Source organism: Camelus bactrianus, chromosome 7 (genome assembly GCF_048773025.1).
Source record: "Camelus bactrianus isolate YW-2024 breed Bactrian camel chromosome 7, ASM4877302v1, whole genome shotgun sequence".
NCBI classification, from domain to species: domain Eukaryota; kingdom Metazoa; phylum Chordata; class Mammalia; order Artiodactyla; family Camelidae; genus Camelus; species Camelus bactrianus.
Window position 1 is genome coordinate 45,800,186 of NC_133545.1, and position 21,924 is coordinate 45,822,109.

The following is a 21,924-nucleotide window of genomic DNA, read 5'->3' on the forward strand; positions in this document are numbered from 1 at the left end:
CTTTTAAAAGCCATAACATGATAGTAATCTACTGATGGCTCTGGAAATAAGATTTCTGCTAATGATTCCAGTTTAACTCTAAACATTGCCTTTTCAAGCACAACCCTTGGGTATGTGCCTTTGTACACATTTTACACTAGGTTCTTCTATTGTAACCTGCTTTATTTGAGGAGGAAGATCAAAATATCCATAACCTTTGGAACTAAACTAAATTTCCTATCCAAAAAAATTGTTTAAAAAAAGAACCTGAACAACTAGAAAACATTTTTAAGATATCACAATAGTTCCAAAAAATGGAATACTTAGGTATAAAATCTAACAACACATGGATAGGATCTACACACTCAAAATAACAAAATGCTGATGAAACAAATCAAAGAAGACTTAAAAAATGGAGGTCATGGATTAAAAGATTTAACACAGTAAAGATGCAATTACTCAAAATGCCACTTCTCCCCAAACTGATCTGTTCTATTCAAAATCACAGAAGCTTTCTGTACATATAGAAAAGCTGTTTCTAAATGTATCTGAAAAGGCAAAGATACCTGAACTGCTAAAACAATTTGAAAAAACTGTTTTACTAATCATACTACCCAATTTTAAGATAAACTATCTTACTACTATATACTACTTATACTTAAACTACCTATACTTAAACTATCTTACTATATACTACTTACTACTATAAAAATACAGTAATCAAGACAGTGTAGTATTGGTAAACAGATACACAGATCAATGAAACAGAATAAAAGTCCTGAAACAGATTCACACAAATATTACCAACTGATTTTTCACAAACATGCAAAGGAAATGCAGTAGAGAATCACTGTCTTTTTAATAAATGGTGTTGAAACAACTGGACAACCCATATGCAAAAAAATGAACTTTGACATAAACCTCACTTCTTACAGAAAAATTACATCAAAACAGATCCTAGATCTAAATGTAAAACACATAACTATAAAGCTTTTAAAAGAAAATATAAGAGAAAATCTTTATAACCTAGGGTTAGGCAAAGATTTCCTATATACAATACTAAAAGCATTATCTATAGAAGGAAAACAACAATAAGTTAAACTTCATCAAAATTAAAACCTTTTTCTCTGCAAAAGACACTGTTAGGAGAATGAGAAGACAAGTTATAGACTAGGAAAAATATTTCAAACAACATCTGTTAAGATATTTGTATCCAGAACATATTTTTAAATGTTCACAACTCAACAGTAAGAAAAACAGTTTTTAAACGGGCAAAAGATTTGAACAGTCACTTCACCATAGAGGATATATGGAAGGCAAATAATAATCAAAAACATGCTCAACTTCATTATCCATTAGAGAAATTTAAATTAAAACCACAATGAGACACTACTACAGACCTAAGAGAATGGCTAAAACAGAAAATAAGGGCAATATGAGATATTAACAATGATGCAGAGCATCTGAAACTCTCATACATTGCTGGTGAGAAAACAGAATGGTACAGCCACTCTAAGTAAGTTTGGCATCTCTATATAAAATTATACATACAATTACAATCAACCCAACAATCTCCCTCCTGGGTATTTATTCTGGAGAAATAAAAACATATGTTCACACAAAAACCTATATACAAATGTTTATGGCAGCTTTATTTGTAATAGCCAAAACCTGTAAACAACCCAAATGTCCTTCAACAGGTGAAGAGATAAAGTTGGCACATTCATATTATAGAGTACTACTCAGCAACAAAAATGGAATGAACTACTGATATACTAAGTAGCCTGAATGAATCTCAAAGGCATTATGCTGAGCAAAGCAGCTAGCCTCAAAAGGTTACATACTGTAAGATAACATTTATACAACATTCTTAAAAAGACAAAACTGTAGTGATAGAGAAAAGACCAGCAGTTGCCAATGGTTAAGGGTTAGGGAGAAGGTGTGACTAGAAAGGGATAGCACATAGGGGTTTTGTTGTTTGTTTGCTTGTTTGTTTGTTTTGAGTTATGGAACTGTTCTCTGTCCTAACTGTGGTGATGGCTATACTAATTTATACATATATACATATGTTAAAGTTAAAAGGACTGAAGACTAAAAACCAGTCAACTGAAACACATGATAATTTAAAACTAAAGATTTTAGAAGACCTTAGTCAACATTAAAGATGAGCAGGAATTCAATGCAACAACAGTGTATTTACTAATAGAGCTCTTTACTACCATTTAAAGATGAAAGGAAATTGGTGGAATAAAGACTGCTATCACCATACTTAAGTGGTATTTTATGATAGTTCTCAGGAACACAAGAACATTTGAGACATTAACTTTCATCCCTCTGATGTAAACAGTAAGGAGATTACTGATGCAATGATAAAAATGCCAGTATAATCATTTCTATGGCTATGATGATTCTGTGAAACCAGACAACTTTAAATACACATGCTAGCATAAGGCTAAAACTTGTGAATAATTGATTATGGAATGGGATTCCCACTGATTACTACTTGGGTAGGTATAAACACTCTCTTTATTATAGCTTTATTGGGGTATAATTTATGTATACTAAAATATATATATTTGAGGTATATAATGTAATTAGTTTTGTGTAAGTATATACTTATATAAGTATATATAAGTTTTGTATAAGTATACTCCTACAAAATCACCACAATCAAGCTGGACATGATGATCATACCAAAAATATTTCCTCATGCCCCTTTGTAATCTATCCCTCCCTTCCCCTCTACCCTCAAACCCCAGAGCATTGATGATCTATCACCATAGATAAGTCTGCATTTTTTAGAATTTTATATAAACAGAACCATAAAGTATATACTCTCTTTCTTTTGGTTTCTTTAGCATGGCAGAATTATTTTGAGATTGCATCATATTACTGGGTGTAAAGGCAAACCTCAAAAATATTGAGGTCCAATTTCAGACCACTGCAATAACTCAGATGTCACAATAAAGGAAGTCAGATAAATTTTTTTAGTTTCCCATAACATAAAAGTCATGTTTACACTATACGATAACCTATTAAGTGTGCAATAGCAGTATGGCTAAAAAAATGCATATGTTAGTTTAAAAGTTTAAAAATACTTTATTGCTAAAAAATGCTAACCATCATCTGACAATGCAGGGTTGCCACAAATCTTCAATATATAAAAAACACAGTTATCTGTAAAGCACAATAAAGCAAAGCACAATAAAACAAGGTATGCTTGTATTAATAGTTCATTCCTTTTAATTGCTGAGTAGTATTCCAATGGATAGATATACAGCAGACTGTTTAGCCATTCAGTTGTTTATGGGCACCTGGGTTGTTCCCAGTTTTTGGCTACTACAAATAAAATGTCTGAGTATTTATGCACAAGTCTTCGTGTGGACATACACGTTCATTTCTCTAGGCTAAATACCTGCGAGTGAAACAGCTAGGTCATATTATAGGTTTATGTTTAAACTTTTAACAACTGCCAAATTGTTTTCCAAAGAGGCTGTTACATTTACATTCCCCTCAGTAATATACAAGAGTTTTAGCTGCTATACACATTAGCCAACATTTGGTATTGTCAGTCTTTAATTTTAGACATTATAGTGGGTGTGTGGTAGTATCTCATTTTGGTTTTAATTTCCCTAATAACTGAGAGCATCTTTTCACATGCTTATTTGCCATGTGGACATTTTATTTGGTTAAGTACCTATTTAAATATTTTGCCTATTTTTAAGTTGAGTTGTCTTTTTATTATTGAGTTGTAAGAGTTCTTTGTAAGCTGGATACAAGTCTTTTGTCAGATAAACGTTTTGTAAATGTTTCCTCCCAGTCTACGCATGACTTGCCTTTCATTTTCAGTGTCTTCTGAAGAGCAAAGTTTTGAATTTTGATGAAATCCAAATTATTTTTTGCTTTTAAACTTGATGTTTTCTATGTCCTATTATTAAGAAATCTTCACCAAAACTCAAAGTCAGTAAGATTGTCTCCTGAGTTTCAGAGACTTAGGTTTTACATTAAGGTGTAATATATATTTAATTAATTTTTATACACTGTGCAAGGGTTGAGTCAAAGTTGAGTCATATTTTTTACATATAGATACCAATTGTTACAGTACCTTTGTTGAAAACTATTCTTTCCCTCATAGAATTGCCTTGGCACGTTTATCAAAAATCAACTGACCATATATGAGTGGGTCTATTTCTACTGTCTCTATTCTGTTCCATTGATCTGTATATCTAACTTTAGACCAGTATCACACCATATTGATTTATTACAATTTTATTACGTCTTAAAAATCAAAGTCCTCCAATTTTATTCTTCTTCAAAATTGTTTTAGCTACCCCAAATCCTATGTATTTTCATATGAACTATAGAATATGACTGTAAATGACTGCAAAAAAAAAAGTAAGCCTAAAAGCACTTTTGTTGGAACTATATTGAATCTAGACCAACTTGGGAGAACTCATGTCATTACAACACTGAGTCTTCCAGTCCATAAGCACAGTGCATCTCTCCATTTATTTCTGCCTTCTTTAATTTCTCTCAACAATACTTTGTATCTTCCAGTGTATAGGTCTTGCATATCTTTTGTCAAATTTATCTCTAAATAATCCATATTTTTTATATTTCTATAAATGACTTAATTTTCAATTTCCTAGTATACAGAAATACAATTAATTATTATACTGACTTTGTATCCTGCAACCTTGCTGAACTTGTTAGTTTTAGTAGCTCTTATGTACATAACATTCCTAAAAATTTTCCACATAACTAATCATGTAATATGTAAATAAAGACAGCTTTATTTCTTCATTTTCAAACTGTATGCCTTTTATTTCTTTTTATTGCCTTATTTGACTGGCTAGATCCAGGATCAGCAGACTTCAGTCTGCATGCCAAATCCATCCCACTGCTTATTTTCATAGACTCAAAGCCAAGAACAGTTTTCACATTTTTAAATATTTGAAAGAAAATCAAAGAATACTATTTCATGACACATGAAAATTGTATGAAATTAAAATTTCAATGTCCACAAATAAAGTTTTATTGGAACAGAGACACGGATTCATTTATGTACTATCTATGGCTGCTTTCATGCTATCGCAGCAGAAATCATATGACCCACAAAGCCCAAAATATTTACCATCTGGCCTTTTATAGAAAATTTTGCTGATCCCTGGGCTAGAACCTCTAGAATAATGTTAAGCAGAAGTGAGAACAGACATCTTTCCCTTGTTAATACTTAATCCCTCATATTTCACAGGTTTAAACCATGGATAAGAAACAGCTATTTGGTTTACACTGAAAGCAGGAACATTTACTCAAGGCTCACTTAATATTTGTTTTCCATATATGCATGAATTGCTTCCAGGTTAATATAGAACAAAATCAACTTCACAGTTAATAAAACTAAGACAACAGTATGATATGTAAAATATATATCAAGCCAAATTTTGGAAAGTACATAATAGGTGACAGGAAGTACAGCTGACCCTTAAACAACTGTAGGAGGTTCAACTGAATGGAGGTTAAGGCACCAACACTTGGGACAACTGAAAATCTGCATATAATTTACAGTCAGCCCTCTTTATCCATGGTTCCTCTGTATCCATGCAGCTACAGATGGTATACTACTATAGTCTTTACTACTGAAAAAGAAACCATGTTTAAGTGAATCTGCACATTTCAAACCCATGTTGTTCAAAGAACTACACAGGAACAGTTTATGATAAAACTTTAAAAACAGTTGGAAAATTTTTTCTGCTTTTTATCCAGTGTAATATATTGAGAAAAACCACTACAATCATCACTTTCTGTAATGAAATATATATAAATGTTTTATCTGTTTCAATAAAAAAAAATAACATACCCACAATAATAGGCAGCCATAAGCATATAAGTCAGAACTTGGAGAAGCAGGTTTTCCCATTTTCAACTCAGGTGACAGTAAACTCAAGTCACCAACCATCATGTTCACTGAGGCTCGCTGACTCTACAAAAAATCGGTTAAATATTGGTAGGTTAAATATTTTAGAGACAACACAGTTAAGGTGGCTTTCTGTGTTTAATCAACACCAAAAAAAAGTATTCACTTGAAGTATTTTATTCTCTCTTGCTTTTAAACATTTTTACCCAATTTCCACTATTATAAATTGCTCTCAAAATCGGTCTCATAAACAGTGTCTCATGACAGTGAGACAGACTATGATTACATTTCATATTGTAGACTCAACAGATGAAAAACTAAGAACTATTGATTCTTTAAGAATTTGGTACTCTTTTTTTTTCAATAAATTTCATAAGGGCAAGAGGCAGTGCTATTTTTTTAATTCTGAAAATTCTAAATAACTTTTAAAAGCCACAAGTCTACAAAGTTACTTTCCTTCCTTACGGACCATTTTCTAAGTCTACCATTTCCAACATGTCAAAGGATGATCAATGACAAGAACATGAACTCTGGATTCAGACAGACTTTGACTGCAATTCCCACTCTGCCACTTATTTGCTGTGTGACCTTGGGCTTTAACTAACTCTTTGAGCCTAAAACAATTATTATAAAGGTGACGGTAATCAGATCAGTAATTACCTAGCACATATCACTAAATGTTAATTATCTTCTCCTCCTACTATCTTTATTCTTGCATCTCAGAGTGTGGTCCAAAGACCAGTAGCTACAGTACCACCTGGGAGCTTGTGAGAAATACAGAATCTCCATTCTAGAAATGCTGAATAAAATCTGCATTTTAGTACACTTGAAACATATAATGTTATATACTAATTTTACTTCAATTTCTAAAAACTGCATTTTAACAAGATTCCCAGGAGATTCATATGTACTGTAAAGTCTGAGAAGCAATGTTCTTGACTGCAATTGCTTTTCAAATTACTCTTCCTGTTTAACATCTCAATTTGAGAGTAAGATAAAAAATGGAACAAAAGGTGAATTTAATCAATATTTCAAAGTAAGTAACTTTAAATAAAAGATTACAGACAATGTTTAGAGGGATAATAATAACTGACAAATCAGTATAAAGGGGAAGAATACAGCTCATGATTCCTAGAGCTGTACAGATGATATGCTCAAAAGGCATATCAACCAAGATCCCTAAGAATTGAGAACTTTTTAAAACTCACAACTCAGTTATTTTTCTTAAGATGTTATCCTAAGTTTCAAATAAATTAATATAAATATTTCAGCAAATCCATTTTGTATAAATCCTTTATAGTTAGAGTTTTACATTTTTATTTTCTCATCTTTTTGAGGTACCATATGAACGCCACTGAAACTACAGACAGGTGGCATTAGCCAATGATTTACAAATGATATATAAAGCATTGTGAGTTCTACTGGTCAAAAGGGAACTCTTCATACACAATAAAATACTGGCAAGGATTCAGAGAAATTGGAATCCTCATATATCCTCATATATCACTGATGAAAGTAAAATGGTGCTGCCACTTTGGAAAACTGCGTGGTTCTTCAAAAAGTGAAACACAGAGTTACCATATAACCCAACAAGTCCACTCCCAAGAAAAGAAAACATATGTCCACACAGAAACTTGTACTAATGTTCATAGTAGCACTGTTCACAACAGTCAAAAAGTGGAAACCCAAATGTCCACAAACTGATGAATGTAAAAACAAAATATGGCATATCCATACAAAAAAATACTATTTGGGCATTTTTTAAAAGGAATGAAGTTCAGACACATGTTACAACATGAATGAACCTTGAAAACATGCTAAGTGAAATAAGCCAATTGCAAAAGGCCACATATATGACTCTTATCTATAGGAAATGTCCAGTCTAGGCAAATCCATGGAGACAGAAAGTAGATTAGAGGTTTCCAAGATGCTGAGTAGAGAAGAAAGGGGGAGGGACTGCAAATCGGTATGGGGTTTCTTTTTGAGGGTGATAAAAATGTTCTGGAATTAGACTGTACTGACTGATGCGGACTCTTGTGACTATATTAAAAACTCATACTGAATTGTACATATCGAAATGGGAATTATGTATTAATAAAGCTGTTTTTCTATAAAAGAATTTCTCTCTCATGATTGTGTATATTTTGAAATTGCTCATTCTACCAAAAAGAAAAAAAAAGATCACAGTAAGCTCTTTAACTGTTTGATGTTTGTTATCCCTACAAACTGCCTCTTCTGAGATAATATGGCACCAAATTAACAACCAATATAGTTGAACCGACACTTGAACTAAATGTAAAAGCCCAAGGTTCTCTAGTTTCTAAAAATGCTCATTAATCAAAAAACAGCAAAGTATATACAGCTAAATTTAATCTATTGAGGAGGGCACCAGCAGATGGGGAGAGAGGAGATGGCCTCCTAGTTTTCCTTGTGTACTTCCCAGCAATTAAATGTTTCTTGATGACAATAAAATAATTAATGTTAATGGTGTCAATACCATTGACTGTAATTTCAAGTCGCTCCTAAGACTTATGGTTAAAAAAATATAACGCACAACTTTGGAAACTCTCGTTCCAGGACCTAACTGATAACACATAATTGCTTACACTACATGACACACCATAACTGAGAAGCAAAGATCTTATAATAAATAAGTATATGATATAAAAGTGCTGAACTGCCTAATAATATTAACTCAAGTGTAGAACTTATTTATAAAACCACTATATTTTACCACAGATTTGGTGAAGTCAAAATCTCCAACAATTCCTTGTTCACGGTTTAAAGCAAATACATTGTTCTGATGAAGTGATCCATGAATTATGCCAGCCTTGTGCAATGTATGCAGGCCCTGGGCAACACCTTTCATGACCTTTAAGACTTCCTACAGGTAAGTACACATAAAAGAAGTCAAGAAGTAGACAAATCATTTTAATAGCTGAACCTTTTCTCCAATTACAAGACTCTTCCATAAGTGACTAAAGATTCCTCCAAAAGAACACAGCATAGAAAAGGAATTAAAAGTCAGAAGCTCTGACTATGTAACTGGTGATATCATATACATATGACTTAGAGACTACAGTCTCTAAGAAGACTTGGTTACAAATAAGACCTTATAAAGCATCTAGGAAAAAAAAAGAGATGAAAACAGTGTTACTGGGTAGGTAAGAATCAGGGCATCCTTTATTGTTATTACTAATTCAAATCTACAATAGAAATTAAAGCTATCACTTAAGTACTTACAATATCAAGTGCTATACCACACAATTTACATACAGCACAGCTTAACAGTTATAAGCATAGGCTTTGGTGCCAAAAAGACCTAATTTCAAGCCCCAACTGTGCCTCTGTTTGCCCTCCATCCTCTGCAAGTCATTTTAATCTCTGTAAGCCTCATTTTTCTCATCTGTATATAATGGGATAACTCACGTCACAGGGATGATGTGACAATTAAATAGAATGAGTCAAAATTGTGTATTGTATAAAACATGTAATATGCCCTCAATAAATTTTAGGTGTTATTTTCTCATTTAATACATCCAAGGAAATAAAGTTTTTTACTTACTTCTGAAGTTAAAGGCATACTGGCTTGAACAGCACTCAGGTTTGCCATAGGATAGTATGGAACCATCAGATAAGCCATAGGATCAGACTGAGAAGCAAAAGAGAGAATAAGACTCAAAGTGAAAAATTCTTCAACGTATTTTTAGTATGCAGTGATTATACAAGATAACTTTTCTTTATATAAAAAGGAATGAATTATTTCTCCACTGTGCAAAAGCTTTTAAGTTTAATTAGGTCCTATTTATTTTTGCTTTTATTTCTTTTGCCTTGAGAGACTGATCCAAGAAAATACTGCTATGATTTATGTCAAAGAGTGTTTCACCTATGTTCTCTCCTAGGAGTTTTGTAGTTTCATGTCTTACATTTAGGTCTTTAAACCACTTTGAGTTTATTTTTGTATATGGTGTGAGGTAATATTCTAATTCCTTTGTTTTACATGTGGCTGTCCAGCTTTCCCAGCACTACTTGTTAAAGAGACTGTCTAAACTTAAAAGCTTTTGCACAGCAATGGAAAGCATCAACAAAATGAAAAGACAACCTACAAAATGAGAGAAAATATTTGCAAATGATGTGACTGACAAGGGGTTAATATGCAAAATACACAGACAGTTCATACAACTCAATATCCAAAAAAAAAGAAATCATTCAATCAAAAATGAGCAAAAGACTTGAATACACATTTTTCCAAAGACATACAGATGGCTAACAGGCACATACATGAAAAGATGTTCAACATCATTTATTATTAGAGAAATGCAAATCAAAACCACAATATGGTACCACCTCACACCTGCGAGAACAGCTATTTTCAAAATATCTACAAATAACAAATTTTAGAGAGGATGTGGAGAAAAGGGAACCCTTGTACACTGTTGGTGGGAATGTAAATTGGTGAAGCCACTATGGAAAACAGTTCGGAGATTCCCTAAAAAGTAAAAATTGAACTACCATACAATTCAGCAATTCCACTCCTAGGTATATATACAGAAAAAAAAATGAAAACTCTTATTCTAAAAGATACCATGCACCCCCAATGTTCTCAGCAGCACTATTTAACAATAGCCATGTCATGGAAGCAACCCAAACACTGAGCAACAGATGACTGGGTTAAGAAGACATGGTATATTTATATACAATGGAATATTCCTCAGCCATTAAAAAGAATGAAACATTGCCATTTGCAGCAATGGCGATGGACCTACAGAATATTATGCTTAGTGAAATAAGTCAGACAGAGGAAGACAAATACTATATGGTATCACTTTATATGTGGAATCTAAAAAAATAATACAAATGAATGTGTATACAAAACAGATTCACAGACATAGAAAACAAACTTGTGGTTACCAAAGAGGAAAGGGAAGGTGGGAGGGACAAATTAGGGGTATAGGATTCACAGATACAAACAATTATATATAAAATAGATAAGCAACAATGATTTACTGTATAGCATGGGGAATTATACCAATTATCTTGTAACTACCAATAATGGAATATAATCTCCAAAAACACTGAATCACTAAATTGTACACCTAAAACTAACACAATATTATAAACCAAATATACACTTCAATTTAAAAAAGGAATAAATTACTTCCCTAAAGTTTGGAGCTAAAACTTACTTTAAATGTTTCCTACAAGAGACTGTCATAAAACTTTACCTTACACAAAAATAGGAACATCAATGGTAGTAACCCAGACTCTTTTTTAGCTTCTCTCCAAGCTCTGTGATAGGCGGCTGCTCTCTGAATTACCCTGGCTTCTGTGTCAACATCCACAGAATAGCCCTTGAACCAAAAAAAGAGGCAATGGTAAATCCAAGATTAAAAATCTCTAATTATACATCACTCCAACTTAACAATTTAGATTTTTACGTAAGTTAAAATATATCTAAATTTATTTTTAATTGTATAAGTACGTTTTCTATCTGCTTTGAATAATAGAAAGGAGCAATTCTACCTGCAACTTAATATACATTTTACAACATGTAGCCACTAAGGCCAAATTAATTATCCTATTTTCATGATTAGCAGTTCCCCAGGTCAGTGAAGAGAAGAAATCAAAGAATAGAACATGGTGTTGGCAAAATAGCTGAGATTTTAAAGAGAAATGTAAGAAAAACAAGAATGTAAAAGGCTCTTGGCTAGAATGTAATAAGTTCACCTGAAAAAGGAAAGCAAGTATATCCTATTAAAGACATATATTATTTAGGGAAATGAGGAAGTTTTAAATTCAAAATTAGTTCTGGCAATCAAACTGGAAGCATAATCATCATGTAATTTAGAAAACAAACATGGGTCTTTACTTTCCTGAAAAGTCACACCACCACTTCCCTTTATACTTTTGACTCTCCCACAAGTCCAAATAACTTAGACTTACCTTTAAAAGAATTATCTGCCCGTCAACCTCAGAACATACCAAAGGACGCTTGCTGCTAAGTTCCTTCATGGGCTCAGCATCAAGAAGATCCCTTTCCAAGCTCATAGTAAGAAGACCACCAGAGTTCTAGGTACAAGTTTTTGTTACAGTTGAAGAATCCAAGCAATCCAGCACTTTTAAATAATCAATATAATTAATTACATACTATTAGATGAGTTGTACATCATCAATTCTATTGGAGATATCAATAAAATAAAAATATTTAAAGTTTCGTACTTTTTCTAGTTCCTGGCTCTTGAACTCCTTCCACCCAAAATGTAATCACCATACATTTAATCACTGCTATAGCTCTGTAACAGATTCTGAAAATGACCGGGATTAACCAGACATGCTTCCAAGGAACCCTAATGTTTACTTGGAAAATTTCATGTGACAAATAAAAAGGAGGTTGTAGAATGGGAATAAGAATTCATAAAAGTCATAATTTTTAGACTTCTAACACCTCTGCCTCTGTTTGAAGTGGAATCCTCAAAAGTGAAAATGGCTTTCAAATATTTTTCTACTAAATATTTCTGCTACTTTTTAAAAAGGAGTAATTTTTGCACTAAAACCTGATGATCAATATTTTAAATCAAGCTAAGTTTTAAGACAGTATAGTTTTAGTAAGAGGAGTTGTGAAACTATTTTCTGATTCTTTTTTTAAGCGTTGTCAGTATATTTAAGTAATCTACATACATAATCATATATACAATATACATATATATAATAAACATATATTTTATATAAGTAATCCACAATATAGAACCATACACATACACACACACACACAAACACACAAACAAACCCTACAGGGGTTTCCTAAGTATACATAATGGTTAAACATCTCAAAATAATTAAAGGCATCCATAAGCCATGACTCAAAACCTTTTATAATCTTCCACAATGAAACAGATTAGCATATTTTCTTAATAAATTTTCAAGTCCTATATAGCACCATATATTTACTCACCCATCCTACAAGAGACAGTCTCTAAGCAAGAGTTAAATAACTGCAAGGAAAATCCCACATTATTTTAAAGTCTAATCTGGAAAGATTATACAGTAACTGCTTTAACAACTTAAGGAACTTTAGTCTTACACATTTATAAGTTCACAAGCCTATTTGAACATCTCTTTCTGTACTATATTTACACTATTATCATGGACTAATGACAACGTTAAAGAATAAATATCTCATCTAGTCCCTCATTCCTAGCAGGGAATATAAAACACAGAGCTACCAGAATCTGCTAAAAGCCAGAGTTTACCTGCTCCATACTGTCCTTCTGTCTAATACACTGATCTCCTAGGCTTTGGATCCTGTCTGCCTAGAAAACCATACCCACATCAGCAGCTCTACCTTAACCAGATTCTCTGGAATTGTCTTCCCAGCCTACTTTAACTTAAAAAATACATTCTGTTTAAATTCCTCATGACTATCAGTGTCCTGCTTTCATTCTAACTCTTGGAATAGCAGCTAAAACTGCTTTACCATTTCAAAAAAATAAACACCTGTAATTCAAATAAGTTCCATGCAATATAGTAAGTGGGTATAAGGAAAAGGGAAAACATAGAAAAACATGAAAATTAATATAAAAATTTAAAAATAGATTGTAAGCATTAAAGACAGTCTTGAGGAAAAGTTCTAATAATACCAAGAAATCATTCATCATGGATGTTATTAAAGTAAGGGTATTATTAACTTAACACTGATACAGAATTTTAACATCATCACTTTTCAATACTCTCTGCAGAGTAGTAATTCACAGGGGAAACAAAGCTTACCATGTACTTAAGTAACCCTATTTCAGGATGAAGCAGAGGAAGCTCAGGGAACCATTTCTGCACCAAACTATTCAGCTTCTCCTAAATTTAAAAAATACCTTCATTATTATAGTTCAACGTATATTCAACTGTCACATGTTATTATCTCCCTTATTATATATCTAACAAGATACATAATCTAACAAGATACACAATCTCATAAAGTATATAATCACTGATTCCACTACAAGAAATACCAAATGAAAACCAAGAGTCATCTTAGATGTAAACTACCATCTTACTAACAGAAGAAAAACTTGATTACCAATTTTTAGCTTGCTATATATATATATATACATATATATGCATAAAAATCTTGCCTAAGGTCAAAGTCTACACTCATTTCCAAGCTAAAATGAAAAAGTGTGATGAAAAACTAATCTGTATCATAAAATTGTCACTATTTTAAAATAATGGCTGTTTCATTTAGGAAGAAAAAAATCATAAAAGTCTTGAGAGAAAAAATAAACAAGCAGCTCTACAAAAGCTACTGTGAAGCAAATGTGAAAACTGAGAATCCCTAGAAAAGTCATTTATCATGTTTATTCAGTAAAACTTCTAGACAATTATCAAGTTCTTGGGAGATAGCTATTTTATCCAAGGTTCATACAGTGAACAATGAAGTACACAAAGTCAGATAAGTTTGCTGAATAATGCATAACACTTAAATGCCTAATATTTTCATAGTATTTTTATTTTCGGAGCACTGTTTCTTATCTTACTTCTTTCCCATAACATCCCTGAAACATAAAATACAATATTCTTTCCATTTCAAAGAGAAAATATCCTCACTGACTCTCCCAAAGTCACAAAAATTAGTGGTAGAATGGAGACTTAAAGGTGTAACTTTCCCCAAAAGCAAGTAGTTTTACTTCGTTACATTCTTCAAGTAAATTATGGTGCCCATTAATGTTTTCATTGCTATTTTATGCTAAAATGATATTCAGGTAGATTTTAATAAAGGAACAAATCTTTAGGCTTTATGTTAAACAGAAAACAAGCAATATGCAAAAGTGTGTTTGTACTATAATCTCAATTCTTACAAAAACAAGCAGAAAGAAGACCAATAGAAAGTTAAGTCAAAAGTTAAATGTGATTATACTACTGTCACCACTGAGTCAGAAAAGTTATAGGTGATGTTTTTTCTTCTTTGTAATTTTCTGTAATTTTCATATTTGGTACAATGGTTATGAATTTTTTGTCATCAGAAACTACTTTCTAAATTCACATAAACATTACTATGCCAACATAATGCCAATATAATCTCTAGCCTTGTGATTATAGCACACTTCATAAAATGGATGTCTGAATTCAATTTCTAGAGTAAAAACTAATTGAAAATTTCAAAGAATCAAACACTTACATATTCCTCCTGCTCATGATAAATTTCCTGAAAGACACTACTGCGCAATTGAGTTACTTCTTGTTTTATTTTCTCAATCTCAGATTCATCATGGTCATCAGACTTTAATCAGAAAGAAAAAAGTGATCTTACAAGCTTATTAAAGTAGACTGAAAACAAGTCTTCTTACTAAGAATTAATGGAAGTTCTACAGCAAATCAGTCTGTCTGATTTCTATGTATCCTCTATACCTAGCACATAACAGAACCTCATAGCACTGGTCAAATTAACATTTATTAGTATATTCTAACACTGACTTTGCCAAAACCTACAAAAAGAAATTATAAAATAAAGTCATAAAATCAATTACATAGATTTTTCTTGTCTCTTAATTTGCTGTAGATTTTCTCTAAGATGATCAACTGCCACCATAAAGTAAATGTCAAGAATAGGAACCAGAATGCAATTAAATTCCCTGGAATTGTTTTCTACATAAGATTTTATTTTTTAAAAATTAGTAAATGTGTAGCATGTCTACTAGAGGAAAGACAATGGAGGACCCACAAAGGCTCTATGAAACTCTAATGATAATAAATAAGCCATCTTAAAAGGTACATGTTTTCAAAGTTAAACTATTAAATTAGCTCCACTCCATGCTTAAATGCTCCAAAGATGAAGAAAGCTAATTCAAGTTAGATTAAGATATAATGTAAATCCCTTTTATAGATTAATCAAATCCTTAAGGGAACACAAAAAATTACCAGTTTATTCACAAAGTTTCGAGCCTAAAGAAGGAGATTAGTCCAGTTTAAAGTGTCCTAATTCTTCCAGTTCTATTATAACATGAAAACAACTTAAAATATTTGCAAGAAATAGTATGTCCGGCTCTTAAAAAGAGGGTTAACAAAAGACATCATGATCTTTAAAGTACTTTATGACCAAATTCTACTTTGGTAGAGTACTCCATCAACTTGCAGCATGAGGTAGGCTTGTATATAATAAACACATATTATAAAATTTACAAACATAGAGGAAAATAAGATAAAATATATAAAACAAAATGTGAATAATTTTAAAGTGTATTTATGCATTACTTTCATGAAGCAGAGCCCAAGTAAAATGAGCTACATATGAAGTTCAGTAAGAACCATTTCCTTACTTCTTCCAAATTATTCTTTTCAACCAATTTCCATCTCAGTCGAGCCTTTAAGCTTTTCAGTGTTTTTTTAATGGACAGCAAATGATCCACATTGGGGCTCTTATTTAAATATTCAGTAATCTGCTTCTTAAACTAAGAGAGAAAGAATTGGTACATTTTCAACATGAAGACAACAATATTTATTGAACAGTCACTTTTTGACCACTTATTTCTCTATTTATATTCAACTAGCATTTTACTGAGTTCAGACTGAAATAAGAAATTCTACAATTTTCAAGAAGCCAATTCTACCCACTAACTTCTTAATTATCCACATATCTACTTAGAAGAATATTCATTCCAGCAGTCAAAGGAGCAAAGTTAAGAAATATTTTAAGCTGAGACACACAGTGAGACGCGCTTTGCTACAGAGAATGCAAACTGGAATTTCTAGTGAGAATGTAAATTGAAATTACCTTTCCCAAAAGTGGTCTGACAATATGTATCAAGTTTTAAGAACATTCCTTTTGACTTAGTAATTCACAATTTTTAGACATCTCTTTGAGGAAATACACACACAAAATTATGTACAAAGATTACATACAGTGTTATTTATAATTTAAAAATACAGAAGTAACCTTAACATCTAATACAGATGAAAGGTTAAGTTATACTGTATATCTATGCAGAAATGCTGTTTTAGTCACTCAAAATGAATCATTAATCTTATGGGAAAATGTTCATAATACATCATTAGATGAAGAAAATATTTTCAAAACAGCTTACAAAATGATGCAATGCACCTAACATTCATACATACATATAAGTCACCATCCAAAAAGGAAATACTCTGAAACTAGAGGAAGTATCTCTTAGGCTAAGGGGATTATAATTAATGTCTATTTCTTCTTCTTATCTTACTGTATAAAGCAAATTTTCTGCTATAAACTTGTCCTGACAGAAAGAAAATGATAAAAGTTATGTTTCAAAGAACATGATAAAATCAAAAATTTAAGACAAAAAAATCTCAATATACTTACATTAATGAAATTATCATTTCCATTTAATGGTGAATTTAATTATATACCAGCTAACAATGGCTATAGTGTCTTTTTAGCAATAATAAATAATTTACACACTGGATATTAAACTACTTGATAGAAATTTAAGTATTAAAAATTCAAAGCATCAATATATAAGACCAACAATATAAAGCATAATCCAACCTCAACACTGTCCTTGTACTTGGACTGTACTGAGGCAATAAGCCTTTCTTCTGAATGGATCTTTTGTAAAACTTGACTGTATGTATTTGAAATAATCTCCTTGTCTGCAGCACCTTGTTCCTAAATGAAATTACACACATAGAATTATATAAAAAGGAGTATTCAAAATAGTTAAAACCTTCAGTAACAATGGATAAACTTCAAAATGATACCTTCAACAAATTTCTGTATCTATATCAGAATATTTCTTAAACATAAATCTTTTTCTAGAGAAAAGAGAGACTGATGTCAAAAATATTCATATGGGAAATTTTATTCCCATAACATTATTATTGTTAAAGCTATCTGGAGTATAGTGTTAAAGGAAATCAGGGATATGACAACACTAAATATAAGAACTAAACAATATATAAAACTTCAACACTTCAAATTAGTTTTAGAAATCACCTATTAACAACTACTTCTAAAATCAAGCCTGAAAAAAATCATCTAAATAAGGACTATTTGACACTGGGAAATACAGCAATGAGTCTGTATTTTTAAACACCAATCTAAATAAAATCACAAAAGGTAAAAACAAGCAAAATAGAGAACCACTGATATTTTGATAAGCAGCCTGAAAAACTGGGAGAGTCCCAGTAAGCAATATTAACATTACAAAGTACTCTTGAGGAGCTATACTAATTTTTAACTTCACACAGCAATAGACAATATACACAGCAGGGGAAGGGAGCTATTAGTCAATCTTGTGTATCCACTTCCAAGAGCTCTCTCAGCTTTTATTTCAAGTGTTCTCAAACTCTGAAGAATCTTATCTTATAGTCACTGGGTATGATGGACTCAAGAATCAAATGCTACAGAAAGCTGATAGATTCAGATTAAGAGGAGTTTTTTTCCTGAAATTAAATATTAGATTTTATTATTTTTTAATGTGAAATATCCTATTAAAATAGAAATATCATCCTGTGGAAGAATAAGACTTCTCATTGTGTTTGGATTAGAACTTGACAGTGTTACATTTCAAACAGACCTTTAAGAGGAAAGCTAAGACCAGTCTTAACACACTCAAACTAGCAGGTAAAATCATTTTGCTTCAAAGGAAGCAATAATAAAGAATATCAATACTCACAATCAGAGATATCTCCAGCTCTTTGCAGACACTTGACTCAGTCTTCTCTAGGATTTCATCAATATTATCAATTGTGTCTTCAGTCAGCGATTCTTCCACAGATAGATCAAAGGCCTCATTTGCAAAAACAGAAACACGAAGTATCTCATTTAATTACTTCAATTAATGTTGTGTCCTTATACTTGGAGTAGGGCATTAGCCTATGAATTGGGCAATGTGGGGGAAATAAACACAAGAAAGATAAAATACTGCCCTCATAAAACTTAGGCACCAGAAATGAAAAGATATACACATATCACACACCTAAAGAAAAAGCAGATTTCTATTAAGGTAATTAACGGCTAAGAGAGATGAGAGGGCAATACAGTGGAAAAGCATGAGAAAAATCAGGAATAAGACCAAGATGTTTTGGGGGCATTGTAAAAGAGGCCATGTGACCAAAACCAGTAAACAACCTTGACTACTCAGGTGGCAACTTTAAATTTGGCACGTAGTGGGCAGACAATGTCAGCCTTTGCGTAAGGAAGGGGGTATGGTTACACCTGGTACTTACTGATGACCCACAAGCATTTAGGAATCTGAAGATCAAAAGCTAAAGATTAAACCCCAATAGTTTCCTTCTCATTAGGAAAACTAAGGTACTATCTATCAGGAAATAGACTTTATAACAAGGTGTTAAACAGAATAAAATCAGAGGCCCAAACTGTAATATAGAACATAAAGGTCACAAGTAGTCACTTTGATTTCAGAGGTTCAGATTTGTGATTATGAAGATCTAAGTATGAAAAACAGTTATGGAAATGAAAGAAAAGGTTAACAGCTAACCAACCTAAACAAAAAGACAATTATGATCAAAGCAAAAAAAGACAAAGAAATAACTTAGTTATATTAATGTATACATAAGAAAATACTAAAAATGAAGAGCTCTAGAAATAGATGAAGATTAAAGGTATTTTTCCCAAAACAAAGCTAGAAATGTTTATTTGGAAATCTCTCACATAGAAAGATAAATACCACCATGGGTGCCCCTGCAAGAGCTCAGGAAGTTGTAAAGCAAACAGAATAGAGAATCAATAAGAGAAACAAGGCAAAATTTAATTAGGGTTTTGAGTACACTATAGAAAACCAACCACATGCCCCCAAGCCTTCTGGGAAATTACATGGTGTTTTCACAATAATAAATAAGAACTAAAAAAAATTATATACAAAACATCTTTTCTAACATCTAATATCAATTGAGACTAATAATCCCCAATTATTTTAGGTATCTTTAAGATACTGAAGATAACTAAAACTTAAAAGACCTAAACAAACACTACCACACATCATTTTAAGCATGAAGTTAGTTAACATTAGTTCGCCAACTAATGTTAAAAAAAATGTCTTTATAAAATAAAGAAGTTTCTTCTGTATAGCACAGGGAACTATATTCAATATCTTATAGTAACCTATAATGAAAAAGGATATGAAAATGAATATATGTATGTATGTGTATGACTAAAACATTATGCTGTACACCAGAAATTGACACATTGTAAATTATACTTCAATTTAAAAAGTATGTCTTGCTAAAAAAGAAACCAAAAAAAAAAAAAAAAAAAGAGGAAAGCTGTCTACCCTCTAAGGCATATACCCTTATCTCTACACTACAGCTATAAAACATATACTACACTTGTATAAACTCCACTGATACTATCTTACATCTATAGCTTAATTTAAGTTGTTTTCAATCCTATTGCTGTACACCCTAAACAGAGAACATAACTATGTAAATCTCTCACTTTTCCATCCCAGCATTCTCATTCATGTTTTCTCTCTCTCTCACTCTCTCTCTCTCTCTTTCTCTCTGTCTCTCTCTCAGAAAAGAGGTAAATTACATGTGGGAAGTTGAAAAATATATGTTCCCTGCTTTATGCTATGACACCACCAGGCAACAGCTCTTGTTACCTTTAAGGTACTCTGGAACCACGCTGTAAGATGTTGTAGAGAAACCTCTGTTTCACTTCTAACATTGGTGAATTCCTCTCTTTTATTACACTTCCAGTCATAAAATTTCTTAAGTATTTCTTCAGAGTCTGTCCCTTTGGCCTGTCCATATACTGCTTCTAAAGAGGTTGACAAATCCTGCCGAGAGATATTTCTGTTTATTAAAGTTTATTAACTTTAGATTAGGATTTAAGCACCATATTCGAATCTAAGAGACAAAGAAGTAGTATGTTGAATCCTTATCTTTGAGCATTTTATAAATAAAACTTAGAATAATTAGACATAAAAGCATAAAACTACCTAGAAGGTGATTTATTTGGACTATAATAATACAAGTTCGTTAAGTGAATTAAGATTACAAATTCTTTGTACTTAGATTTTTAATTAAGTAGAAATTACCCTCATTTCTCTGACTTTAAGAATCTCTACTGTTTTGCCCTAACATGGAAGTTTCTAAGAGTTATTGCTAAATAAAAATAAACACACCAAAATACAGAAATAATTCCAATTAAGGAAAGACACTGAGCATATATACGCACTTAAAAGCATTTCTGAAAAGGACTGAAAGAGACAAGAGAGATTGATGGCTCTATCAATCAGACTCTAGAAATGTCACAGAGATAAGAGGAAAACTTAACAGATTCCAGAAATTGTTATCACAAAACTCTGAGAAACCCTTGGAAACAAAGAGGATGACTGGTGCTTAGCACTGAATGAATACAATCACTGCAAGTGGGAGAAGACCTGTACCACAGCAGAGAATAACCTGAGGGAAAAGACAGCTTTCTTCATATGCCTTTCCCTCTCCCTCACACTGGGCAGGAAAGCAGCAGCACAAGCAAGAGGCAGTGGGTTTACACAACAACAGCTAATGAACCTAGATGAGGCAAAACTTGATAACCAGTAAAGAAAAGAGCTGACCAAGCATTCTCTTTTCTTCCCTTTTCCCCGAATACCCGGTAGCATTTACAACTAAGGGTGGCAGCCCCTGGAAAAGAACAAAAGCTGGGGCAGAGGGACCGGGAGGTCCTCAGAAGAGTAAGATCATCTAGAAGAGAAGCCAACAGGAAGTAGTTGAGCCCAGACTGCAGCCCTAGAAGTTCTGAGAAACAACCTCATCCTATTCCCTAAACCAACCTAAAGTCTCTGAAGTTATGGTCCAAGCCTTCACCCCTGCCTAGGTCCCTCTATCACCCTATCACATACATACACAATAGTACACTAAGAAAGTTTATAGTTCTTCAAGAGAATATGAGATCTTGACGGGAAGTACACAGGAAGATGAAACGAGTGAAAAATACAAGCACTCTGAAAGAAATATGACAAACAAAGCCACCTCATAAAAAAGAAGCAAAAGCAGTAGCCCAGATAACAGCAAGAACTCAAAATAAGCATAATAAA

The 21,924-nt window shown here is 32.3% G+C and overlaps 1 protein-coding gene across 1 annotated transcript in view; it reads right to left on the reverse strand.

The window, feature by feature from the left end:
• Positions 1 to 21,924, reverse strand: part of STK31 (serine/threonine kinase 31) — a 46,872-nt gene that overhangs the window by 10,737 nt on the left and 14,211 nt on the right. The window contains 11 exon segments of the mRNA XM_010968626.3: positions 5,840 to 5,962; positions 8,631 to 8,780; positions 9,462 to 9,548; positions 11,122 to 11,247; positions 11,840 to 11,965; positions 13,664 to 13,744; positions 15,066 to 15,167; positions 16,204 to 16,335; positions 17,409 to 17,528; positions 18,538 to 18,651; positions 20,485 to 20,661. Coding sequence (XP_010966928.3) covers positions 5,840 to 5,962; positions 8,631 to 8,780; positions 9,462 to 9,548; positions 11,122 to 11,247; positions 11,840 to 11,965; positions 13,664 to 13,744; positions 15,066 to 15,167; positions 16,204 to 16,335; positions 17,409 to 17,528; positions 18,538 to 18,651; positions 20,485 to 20,661 — 1,338 coding nt within the window.